Below are 11,623 nucleotides of genomic sequence, written 5' to 3'. Positions count from 1 at the left end.
TACTTCTATCAAAAGTAACTCAGTTACTTCAAGTTACTCGTTACTTTCAAAGTAACTAGTTACTAGGGAAAGTAACTTTGGTTTTACTCAGAATTCTCCTTTTACATCCAACACAAAAACTGCAGTCGTGGTGCTTTCGATTGTACTCAGAACTCGGAAATTCTGTCTTCTGAATAGGAAGATGTAGGTAACACCAGACTGCAGATGAGCTGCATACAGGGCTGGACTGGGACAAAAAATCAGCCCGGGCATTTTGACTAGAGACTGGCCCACCATTATAGGAAAAATCATAAAGCCTTTGAATGGAAACAAACGCTGTTGTGACAGTGATGTTCACTGTTTTGATGGTATATATGCATCAATCTATCAATCCTTTGTTGTAAGATTCAGATAATTATTTTTTAAAAGCTAGACATTTTAAATGAGAATAAGAAAGAAAAGTATTTCTTTGTGCCCACCTCTCCCTGTTAATGCCCTACCTGGCCCCCCTGGCAAAACTTTGCTAGATCCGCACCTGCACAGTTACCAGCTGTCAGCTACCTAAAAAGGATCCTGGGGTTATCTGTCTCTCAGAAACAGTTCATAACTTCCCTTCAACTCATTCATGTCACCTAAAAGGTAAACCTGTTTCTCCATCACCTGTTCAGCTCTGATGATTCAGTAAGGACGTCTCCTGGTTTCATCTTCATGTTTCCCTCTCACCAGATAACCAAACCGACATCATGACCAGCAGCTTTACAGCTGTGGCTCCAGCAAACATCAGCTGATACTAGAAATTAATATTAAATAAATTCTAACAACAGCTGATCAAGCTTAAACGTGCTGCTGTTGTTTAACGCGACATCGGCTGGTTTCCTGTTTCTGGCGCAAAGTGGGCGATAAACAAACAAGAGAGACGATCAGCTGATCGTTGATCAGTTTTCATGATTGAAGTAGAAACGGGAGAGGGAGGGAGGAGAATAAAAGAAGAAGAGGCAGCTGTGCAGCAAAGACACAGAATAACTCCAGCTTTGTGTCTTTTTCATTGTAGCTGAATTACGGGACAAACTGTTCCTTTTCACCTCAATAAGAAACGCGTAATATTTTCTCTGAATACCAGACGGGACGGTTGGCAACTCTAATAACTTATGAACAAAATAAAGTTCAACATCATTAACTTCATAGCACCCACACAGCTGTATAGAAACTCCGTCATGCTAGCTAGTACGCAGTACGGAAAAAGTCAGAATAACGAAAATAAACTGCACCTAAACTTGGTTTATATCTGACCCAGATAGACTGCAGGTCATAACTCCTTACCTGAAGTTCAGTTCACACTCGGACCAGTGCCCGCCTCGGGTCTCTCTTCCTTCTGCGTCCCCTTTCCCTCATCCACCTGCTGCCTCCACCACTTGCTAATGTTACAGAATCTGTGGAAGCTCCGCGATGCCACCACACGAAGTAACGAGTAACGACCCTATCTAAATCCCAGTAACGACTAACGCGTTCCTGATTTTGGCATAATAACTAGTTACCATGCTCGTTACCACAATAATAACGTAGTTACTGTAACGCGTTACTTAATAACGCGTTAGTCCCAACACTGAGTATATGTCACAATATAGTTTAAGTTCAACAAATGATCATCCACCTCCACTTCTGACCCCCAATTACTAATATTATGACCTTAGTAGTAGTCACTCAATCATCAGTTAGAAACATTTTGAAAATCTTGTAGTTTTAGTTTTGTTTTTTAATCAAAGAATCATATAATGAGATAACTCCTTACTCCTCCTTTTCCTATGTGATAACAAATTGAATATATTTTGTTTTGGAACTTTTGGCTACATAAAATATATTCACAAACAGCTTTTGCTTTGGGAAGCTGTGGGCTATTTTTTGATTGTTTCAAAACAATCTTTACACCTATTCCCCATTTTTCTAGCAAAATATGAAAATGAGGGCTGGTTCAAGACTTTTGCACAACGCTGGACATCTCATTATGAACAAATTAAATACATGCGAGCAAAAAAAATGAAATAAGTGCACAAAGGTTTCACAGACTATACACAGAATTTTAATCATCCTTATCAAAAATTGAAATGTATGTTACTTTGTCCAAAATATCTGACAATTATACTCATGCAACAAGAGAAAAACAGTTTCTAATGAACATAGTTGTGAAAAAAAAAATCCAGCAAATTTCATCCAAGGCATTATAATGCAAACAAAACTACATGGCATTGGCTAAGACTCAGGGGACATTTTAAATAAATAGATGACAGTCTGAACTCTACACAATCAGGGAGTAAAAAAAAACAAAGAAGAATCCACCTATAACCTTGAGTCACTTAATAAAATTTAATTGACAAAGGTTACATGAATACAATGTCAGAGTACTATTTAAAAAAATAACATTGCAGGACTGCATCTGACAGGTAAAAAAAATTCAAACAAAGAAGAAAAAAAAAAACACCTAGACGGACTGAACGATGAAGATGTAACTACGTGGATAAGAGTGCGTAAGGTGATGCAACACTGAACTACTTTTTTCCCAACAAACACCAACTACTAACTGTATAAAATGCATCCACACAACTGGGCAAATCAGTAGGTATTCCAAACACATTGGGGAAGTAATGGCTGTACAAAATCTTCACATTAGTATTACATTTCTGTTTTTACTCAGTGAACACAGGGCATGCTGAGACCACGCCTGCACTATGTGGGTTTAAAAAGATGAAATTCCAAAATAAGGGCGCTTACATAAAGAACAGCAGTGTAGCATCAATGCATAAAGAATATCTCTTTTTAAAAAAAGAAAAAAAAAACACAACAGGTACCATTTACAAAAAATATTTAAACCAAAAAGCATCCACTGGTGACAAAAATCTCATTTTCAAACAGACCAGGATCTGACATGATGGCTTCATGGCTGTCATTTCCTGTCCCTAGCTTCGTTATTTTCAAAACTAATGCTTATGAAAATAAAAAGCTGGTCCTTAGTGCTCAACCAGATAAGCTGAGCATGACAGCATCCATTTTTTTGGATGAACAAGGCCAGAAAAGTCCATAGTCTCAGCAGCCATACAGCCAGCTCCCTGGAAGACCAGTGTAGGAGTAGAGACAACAGAAAAAGCCCAGTGGTAGCACTGTGGTTTGGTGTATGGCGGTGAGGCAGGAGGAAGTACAGATGAAAGGAAAAAGTGGTGGCAGGAGGTCAGCTGCGATGAAGAGTCTCAGGCAGGGTAGAGTTCAGAAAGAAGTGATGATGTCAGTGACAGTGCTATGAAACTCGGATCATCTGAGCCACTGTCTCATCTGCTGCTGCCTGGGCAACATCCTGTTGTTGCCCAATCAGAAGGGCAGAAATGGGAGGTAACAAAAGCAAATTGAGCTCATACACTTAAAATCTCACAGTTTTAAGTGTATGACAATTTCCAACAAGAGTTGCTATGTTCTTTCTACACACAGCTGCCTACCTGTGATAATCCCAGACCCATTTCCTTGTCCTTAGGGGAAAAGAAACGACCGCCATCTCCCCGCTTGCGCTGCATTGCATGACGATGGCGAGACTCGTGTAGATATTTCTGCTAGACAGGAAGAAGGTGGATCGCTCGCATTAAAAATTTGGTTCACAACAAGCCCATCACTAAAAATCACACACAGAGTACAACACAGAAGAATTTAAATATATAGGGGTTTTTTTCCCCTCTCAAAACACTCAAGTCTATAGGTTTGACAGAAATGGCTTACCCTCCTTTCCTTGGGAATCTTGCCCTCTGCTTCCAGCTTAGCCCGAGCCTGTCTTCTCTTTAGGATGCGATGGTACTGTTTGGCATTGACATACAGTGGCTCCTCTTCGAGCATTTCAGCCCCTGGCAATGGGATTCGCTGCATTGTGGAAACGCCGCCACCTCCAGGTACCATCTGATTGAAGGAGAAGACAAAGACACGGTGCTTAATATGTCACGCATTTTACACCAGATCCTATTCACAAAAAGACAAATATCAATCCATTCAAATCAAAGAAAAAAGAAAAAATTCACACTGCTCTTCCACACCCATACAGATGTTTTAAGTCATTCTTATTTAGACTCCCCAACAGTTGCATACTGGGTCTCCACTGCCAGGAAATTTCACAATGTCAGTTTATTCTACTAACTACTAGCTTAAGGATGCAAGCTGCCCAACCTGAAAAGTCCAGAGCAAAATGACACAATGAAACTGACCATCAACTACTGTTTGTACAAAATGGATAGCATTCAAACACAAGCCAGATTTGGATGACCATTCACATCATTAATATTACAGTCTAAGCAGTGAACACTGCATCTTTTAAATGTGGACTTAAATTCAAGGAACCCTATTTATGCTTTGTTGTTTTCAGACAATATAAGCACCAAGTAAGAAATAATGAAACTTCCAAAACATTATTAGTTTTACGTATGAACAAAATGCTAATGTGAATTGTATTTAACATGGATACAGCCCGGGAAGAGCACATATCCAAAAACCACCTGTTTAGAAGGACCACAGGTTTACAGGGGGGTTAAACAAACCTGGATGTGTTCATTTTAACCAATGATCATTCATAAAAAAATATATGTTTAAGCCCATGACCTTTACCATACACCCATGTGAGAGTCTAGATTAGGAAAAACAAAGGTAATAAGGTGCTGTGTACCTCTGCACAGGGCCTTACCATGACCATTCCACCTGCATTGACCATGTTGCCAGAGACGGGCAGGGTGACGGTCACAGTGCCTTGGCCGCTGTTGGTGGTGTTGGTGTTGGCACTCCCTGCTTGTACAATCTGGGCACCTGCCAAGCTGGCAGCTGGAATTGTGATCATTCCTGAAAACAGATAATCATCCCAAAACTTTTTCAACATGACAACTCACCCATGCTCCTATTTAGAAAGTCTAAATAGCAGAAGTCAAACACAAATTGTGGAGGACAGCCTAGTTTACCCTGCTGCAAGACAGTACCATCTGCATTGACAGGCTGGTAGACGATGGTCTGTCCATCAGCCGTCTGTGCCACCTGTTGGCCCTGCACGCTGATCTGCTGTCCCTTGATAGAGAGGGGGGAAATTACTTTACATCATTTGATGGGGATTTATTTATTCAATAGCTTTTCAATAAGAAACTTGGGTTTTTGCTTTTTTAATTTTTTCTAAATTTAGTACTTGGTTCTGTCCAGCTGTCATGGCGGTCTGGGGCTGCTGGATGATGATCTGCTGAGGCTGACCCTGCTGGCCCTGCAGCTGCAGAGTCTGACCACCTTGCAACTGGATTTGACCTGGCTGCACCAGCTGGATCTACAGACAGGTACAAAAACATCAACAGTGGTTAACTGGATTATAGCTCAACACCATAGCAAACAGAATAACATGGATCCACTGATTGAAAACTTAAAAATTGATAATTTGTCTAGATCCTGAAAAAAAGTACACTTTGCTACCTCGCTATCAACTTATTCTTACATGAACACTAAAAATATCAACAAGGGGGAAAAAAAACCTACTCAGTGTACAACGTGCTTCTCAAACTTCAGCGTTTACTTCCACATCTATACTAGTTAGTTTACTATTAATATTATTCCAGAGTAAACAGTGTTGCCTTAGAGAACAATGTATAATTTAATTTAGATACTTTACCTGCTGTAGTCCCTGAGCACCAGATACAGGGACCTGCATTATGGTTTGACCCTGACTCCCTGACATGGCCTGCACCATAATGGGTTGCCCTGACGATGTGATGAGCTGTCCACCGCTCACCTGAACCATCAGAGGCTGTCCCTGGACCTGCAGGGAGATTCAGACAGCTATTATAGCAGCACTGACAGCGTTCGTCTCAGTGTCTCTTGTGACTTGCAGAGCTGCATGCAAGTGGTATGACATGAGAAACATCCAGGATACTACACTGTGGATAAAAGCACTTGTTAATCTCACGTTTATTGTTTCCTAAAATACAAACATGAAAGCATCCTGTTACATAGCATAGATTATTTCTGGACCCAATGTATCTAGTGTATGTTTAATCATTTTTCTCATGAGCTTAGGCTACAAAAAAATACAAAACTTCTGCATGTAGAATTTAGGTCTTGTATTTACAGCCATACTGCTATTGAAACAAGAGCTTACAAGAACTGAATTTGCTTACTGTACCTTTGTGGTCAAGATGTTGGTAAAATTAATTTGCATTCACATGTTCAACTTGGTACTGATATTTCATCTTATACCATAAAGTGACCACAGTGTACAAATTATGGTCTGTGGCAGCAGCAGCAGCATGATAGGAAATAAAATTGTAAGGGCATTATTCAGCACAACAGTAGGAAAAATATCAGACTATGATGAACAGTGGCAGCCAGTAATGGATGTGGATCCATGCAGACCTCAGAAGGTTGTTCTGTTGTATGTTCTGCATATTTTTCCTCCACAGCCATCGCACTTGAGAACAAGAACGTCTGACTTTCTAAACTTGCTTTTAATAGCAAGAGACAAGCACAACTCAGTTTAGACAGCCATGAGAGCAAAAGCAAAAACCGGAGGCTGACACACAAAACACTGTGCTGAGGAACGTGCAGTTGCAAGACATGCTTGGGAGGGAAATGATGAACCAAACAGCACAGATGGGTCCTGGAAAAATAAAAATACAAACAGCCCTGGCTATGGCATGCAAACCGGTAGGCTGTGAAACACTGACACAGGGCGGCGGTGACACCACTACCTGGAGTGTCTGCACCTGCTGGCCTGAGGCCGTCACCACTGGCGCCTCTGTTTGCAGCTGCACAGCCGTCACTGTGCCCTGTGTCTGCAGGCAGGGCAGGATACAGACTCATATATACAGACTCAACAACAAAGTACCAAGAAAATAAATTGGAACTGGATTATTGCATCTCAAATCATCATTTTTTTTAAAAACAATGTATACTCAACCATTTCCGATTTGCCTAAAAATTATATGGTCTGAAGCTTGGACATATCTATAATGCCTGCTTTGAAGTGTTAGCTTCATGTTATATTTCTAGATTTATTTATTTATTTTAAAAGTCCAGTAAACCCAGTTTTCTGCCTTTTAGGCAGAAAGAATCTGCCCAATGAAAACTCAAAGTTTGAACATGATTACCTTAAAAATTTGACCTGAAAAGATAAAAAGTTTGCATATTTTTAAACAATTATGTTCTTGGTTATAAGTAGAGTAATTAGAAAAGATCTGTTCTATTTAGATTATTAATATTTTTGTGGTATAAATGTGTGTCATGTCTCAATCTAGCACGAAACTTGAATGAAAATAGCATCTTCTTCATGTTTGTGACTGAGGATTTCATGTTAAAAATTATTATACATGTTATTTTGCATTATTGTGAAATACAGCTATATATCGTTGAGAAATTGTCACTAGTTGTCTTTTACAATGTGACTTTTTTTTATTAGTCTTTACTAGAGATGGCACGATACCACTTTTTTATGTCCGATACCGATATCATATATTTGGATATTGGCCGATACCGATATAAATCCAATATAGTGTTTTTTAATCAATAAAACTGTTTTTTTAATATATTGCTGCATTTTGTATAAGTTCATACTCAAGTTTAAATAAACAACAACACTAAAGCTATTCTGTTATACCTGTGTATAAAAAAAATACACTGCACCCAAAATATTTCATAGTTCAGCAATACTGATCAATCTAATAAACTTAAACCTGCTCCATCCTCCCTATTCTGGTATTTTAAAGAGTACTTAGCAGAAATATTAAGCAACCTAACTAATAGGGTTGCAAACTCCCAGCAAGAAAAAAAAAAAAAAAAAAAGAGAACCACCCCCCACCTCATGACGTTTAATTAACGTAATCAACTTTAATTTGATGCAGTGTGGAAAAAAAATGCACAGAAATCAATTATTTTTCAAGAATAATTAAATAGATTCAACATCTTTCTTCAACAGAATTGCAGACTGCACAGATCGTACCTTCCCAAAGGATAAAGTACTATAACTTACTAGGGTATATTAGAATTAATAGTTACTATATACAGTAGGGCTGCCACGATTACGTCGACGACTGATTTAATAGTCGACGCGTCGTTTGAAGCTTTGTAAGATCACAAAAGACGCAGGAATAAGTAGTAGGATTTAAGAGTGTAATAACGGACTGAAACAGAAGATGGCAGCACTGCATGTACAAGGATGCCAGCTGCCGTTAAACCCCGAAGAAGAAGAAGAAGCTGTGTCCCAGAATTCATAGCGCAGCCCAGCTCAGTTTCCAACAATGGCGGCAGCTAGTTAGTTTTAATATTACTCTTATTATTCTTTCTGGGTCACAAAATAAACGTTACACGTATTTTCGGGCGAGAATGTAGCTGTGTTTACCTCAAATATCTTCTCAGTTTATCAAGACACCGCATATTTTCAAAAGCGCTCCGACGTTTTCCGAGACGTCTGTTACCCTCTAGCTCGATAGCTAGCCGGGGGCAAGGGTCACTAGACCCCGTGAGAACACCCACCGCCGTCTTTCGCTACTCAGGTTAAACATATATCAGTCACTTAGATAACTTAACAATGTTATTGTTTGGCCTTTTTTTAGTATTTTATTTGTTCCCGAGTAAATCGGTTTGGCTGAGATTAAAGTTATCGTTTTTACACAGCTGAATAAACGTCACGCAGGCAACTGATCATCAGAAGTGTGAGATAGTTAATAGTTTAATAGTTTAATTATTTATATAGCACATTTAATTACAACAAGAGCGTTGACCAAAGTGCTGTACAAGAATACAACATACATAATAAAATAACTGTACAAGAATACAACATACCTAATAAAACAACTTAGAGTATTAAAAGCAAACACCAAATATGAATTAACAAATGACTCTCATGCTGTATTAAAAGCCAGTAAATAAAAATGCGTTTTAAGATAAGATTTAAAAAGATTGACAGTGGGAGCCTGTCTGATGTGTAGGGGTAAATTATTCCACAGCTTGGGCGCTACGGCTGCAAATGCTCGATCACCTCTATGAACCAGCCTCGACCTTGGTACAGCTAAGAGCAAAAGATCACTTGATCTAAGAGATCTAAGGGGGGTATAAGTCTGCAGGAGTTCAGATAAATACCCGGGAGCCTGTCCATTCAGGTCTTTGTAAGTCAACAATAAAATTTTAAAATCAATTCTGAAGCGGACAGGGAGCCAATGAAGAAGAGATGCTCGAGAATATACTCCGGTGTCCTGTTATATTTTAGGTAGCAAGGAGCAGACGGCTGAGTTTATTAAACTTCACCTAAACAATCTGCAAATTTCATTACAATTTAATGACATATCGTCTTGTCTTTATTTTTAGTTAGCACTTACCTTAAACACTTAAAGCTGTAAGCTAATGATAGTTATATAAGAGCAGATGTATGCTGGTGTAATCTCCAAAAGTTGATTCTGTTCATCTGGACATAGCGTTTTCTGGGAGAAACGTTTCGTCACTCATCCAAGTGACTTCTTCAGTCTCAGCTGACTGCAGGTTTCCCCAATCTTATAAACAGTACATTTGCATAATGACTGAAACCAGCCCACTGAAGGAACAATGGGCTGTGAGGTCAGTTCCTTAATCATAATTATGCAAATTCTCATGACCATTGATCAACAACCACTGACCAAAACCCACTGATCAAAGATCACTGATCAATGGCCTTGAGTACCATTCACAGAGAGTTGGGGAATGGCTGCAATCACAGCATTGTAAGATGGCGAAAGATGTACCCTTAGGCCCCCTCCTCGATTCAGAGATGGTCTTTCCCTTTTCACGTAAATGGCCTCCTTGACTCCTGGTTTGAGCGTGGAGTCAAGGAGGCCATAATGTTAAAGATATCCATGTTGAAACATTGCCTCTGATATCAAAGTGTGAAAAAAAAACATGATGGAAGTGGGTTGATGTGACATTTCTCAAAAAAATGTCACATCAACATCACTCTCAATAATACTTTGATCACAGGTATCATGACTTATGTAATCTCTGGACTTTTAGGGCAAATTAGGAGGGCTGATCAGAAATGATATCATGATTTGAGATCCAATGATCCAACTGGAATCCCTAAAACTTTATTTTATTTTGACTCTCTGGTATTCATAATCTTACTACACATTAGTTCATATGTGGCGGTAGGGCAATTAAAAAAATAAAAATAAAAAAGGAATAAAATTGTCAACCCTAAGCTTACCTGCTGCTGGATCTGTCCATTAGCTGTCTGAACAACAATCTGCTCTCCAGTAGTAGTGGTGGCAGTGGTGTACTGCTCCATGGCTTTTTACCGTGAAAAACCTGATGAGGCAAAGACAAAACATACAAATGAACCAATATTGATTTCTATGGTTTACAGTGCATTGTATACGTAAACAAATGATATTTTTTCAATGGCAAAAAAAACCCCGTCTTTTTAACCGATATCTACGTGTTTTCAATTTATTGTTCTCAATATTTAAATAGGACCTACTGCTTCCTCACACCGACTTGTGCCGCACTGTGTCAAATGTGAAGTCTACGAATTTCAGCTGAAACATGATCCCCCCAGGAGGACACAGCTGTGTCAGCTGCTGGATTCCTTTAAAGGGGAATTTTATTTAGCGGGTATTTTAGTGGGGAAGCTAACACGGCTAGCGCCAGTCCGCTAGCTAAAAGCGTGGTAAATTCTAGAAAGCGCATAAGGATGCCATTTGTGTCGTAAACTCCGAACGTGGATATTTTCTTGTGGGCAGCTTGTTTATTACAACTCATTATAATGTACCTGGCAGCGTTTGCTGACGGTCGAACGGTGGCTTTATACCCGCTCTCTTTGTTCGAGAAACGATATTTTAGCGAAGGAGCTAACGCTAGCTAAGGCTTGTGGACCAAGCGAGGATCATGTTTCCTCGCGGTGGCCAACGCTAGAAACATGAAGCTATTTGTAGGTCTTGGGACGCAGCGGTCGAAATCAAACTGCAATTTGAGTTTTTTGCATTAAGCAGGGTTAGTAATTTGGTTGGTCCATGACAAACCAATCCGTGCTGACAACTACCAATGCCTTCAATCGGGGCTTCCTTACCGTATCTTCGCTGTCCGGTTTCCCTCTGATTGGCTCCAGTACAGCTCGCTAAAGCCCAATCAACAAAGTGAGCGGACAAAATGGCGCAAATGAAACAACGGCGACTGGGAGAGAGGTGCGCAGCTGCGTGACACTTGAACAGGGGGGCGAGGCAGCGTGCAGTGTCCCTGTCCCCTCGGCAGATGTCGCCATTTAGTTTGAGTTTTTATATTTCAGCGGACTTCTCCTGGCTTGTATTATTTATGTTAACTGGTATTCGATCATGTTAAAAGTGGAAATTAATCCAGCATCAGTACCGTTAAACCTGCAACGCGTGCAATTTAAGTAGTGTTATGGTTCAGGTAACCACCTTTGTTCAGTACAGGGACACGTAATGTTACCTCCGTAGCGCTAGTTGGCAGTAGAGCGCCGATTTTATGCTATGAGCCCAGTGTTTGCGGAAGTACTTCTATGAGTGGTGCCATGAGTGCGTGAGCAGCAAGGTTAATTTTAATTTATAGTAAAATAAGTTTTTGTTTTCATGACACGTAAGTGACTCCCTAAAAAACAAGAAAAGAAAAACGAAAG

General features: G+C 39.7%; 1 protein-coding gene across 14 annotated transcripts; it reads right to left on the bottom strand.

Annotated features, from left to right (window-relative positions):
- Positions 1–1,616: 1,616 nt before the first annotated feature.
- Positions 1,617–11,169, bottom strand: nfyal (nuclear transcription factor Y, alpha, like). Of its 14 annotated transcripts, none has more exons than XM_085145254.1 (10): positions 11,057–11,169; positions 10,196–10,296; positions 6,714–6,800; positions 5,642–5,788; positions 5,171–5,302; positions 4,971–5,055; positions 4,667–4,836; positions 3,736–3,909; positions 3,462–3,572; positions 1,617–3,322 (listed from the first exon to the last, which is right to left on the bottom strand). In XM_085145254.1, exons 2-10 carry the CDS (start codon positions 10,274–10,276, stop codon positions 3,266–3,268), a joined length of 1,044 nt encoding a protein of 347 aa, XP_085001380.1. In that variant the 5' UTR covers positions 10,277–10,296; positions 11,057–11,169; the 3' UTR covers positions 1,617–3,265. The 14 variants fall into 14 exon arrangements, with proteins under 14 accessions (XP_085001380.1, XP_085001379.1, XP_085001375.1 ...); XM_085145253.1 differs by having other exon boundaries at positions 1,618–3,322; positions 4,685–4,836; positions 4,953–5,055; positions 11,057–11,168; XM_085145249.1 differs by lacking the exon at positions 11,057–11,169 and adding an exon at positions 10,760–11,026 and having other exon boundaries at positions 1,618–3,322; positions 4,953–5,055.
- Positions 11,170–11,623: the final 454 nt, after the last annotated feature.

Source organism: Neolamprologus multifasciatus, chromosome 20, assembly GCF_963576455.1.
Source record: "Neolamprologus multifasciatus chromosome 20, fNeoMul1.2, whole genome shotgun sequence".
NCBI lineage: Eukaryota > Metazoa > Chordata > Actinopteri > Cichliformes > Cichlidae > Neolamprologus > Neolamprologus multifasciatus.
This window is presented reverse-complemented; position numbering and strand designations above follow the sequence as displayed.

What these genes read in the sequence shown, in the direction of transcription:
- nfyal (XM_085145248.1), bottom strand. Translation starts at nt 10,276, where the DNA reads ATGGAGCAGTACACCACTGCCACCACTACTACTGGAGAGCAGATTGTT. An exon ending in ATGGACAGATCCAGCAGCAG is followed by an intron (nt 6,801 to 10,195) that starts GTAAGCTTAGGG and finishes CCCTGCCTGCAG; the next exon opens with ACACAGGGCACAGTGACGGC. An exon ending in TGGTACTGTCTTGCAGCAGG is followed by an intron (nt 4,837 to 4,952) that starts GTAAACTAGGCT and finishes ATCTGTTTTCAG; the next exon opens with GAATGATCACAATTCCAGCT.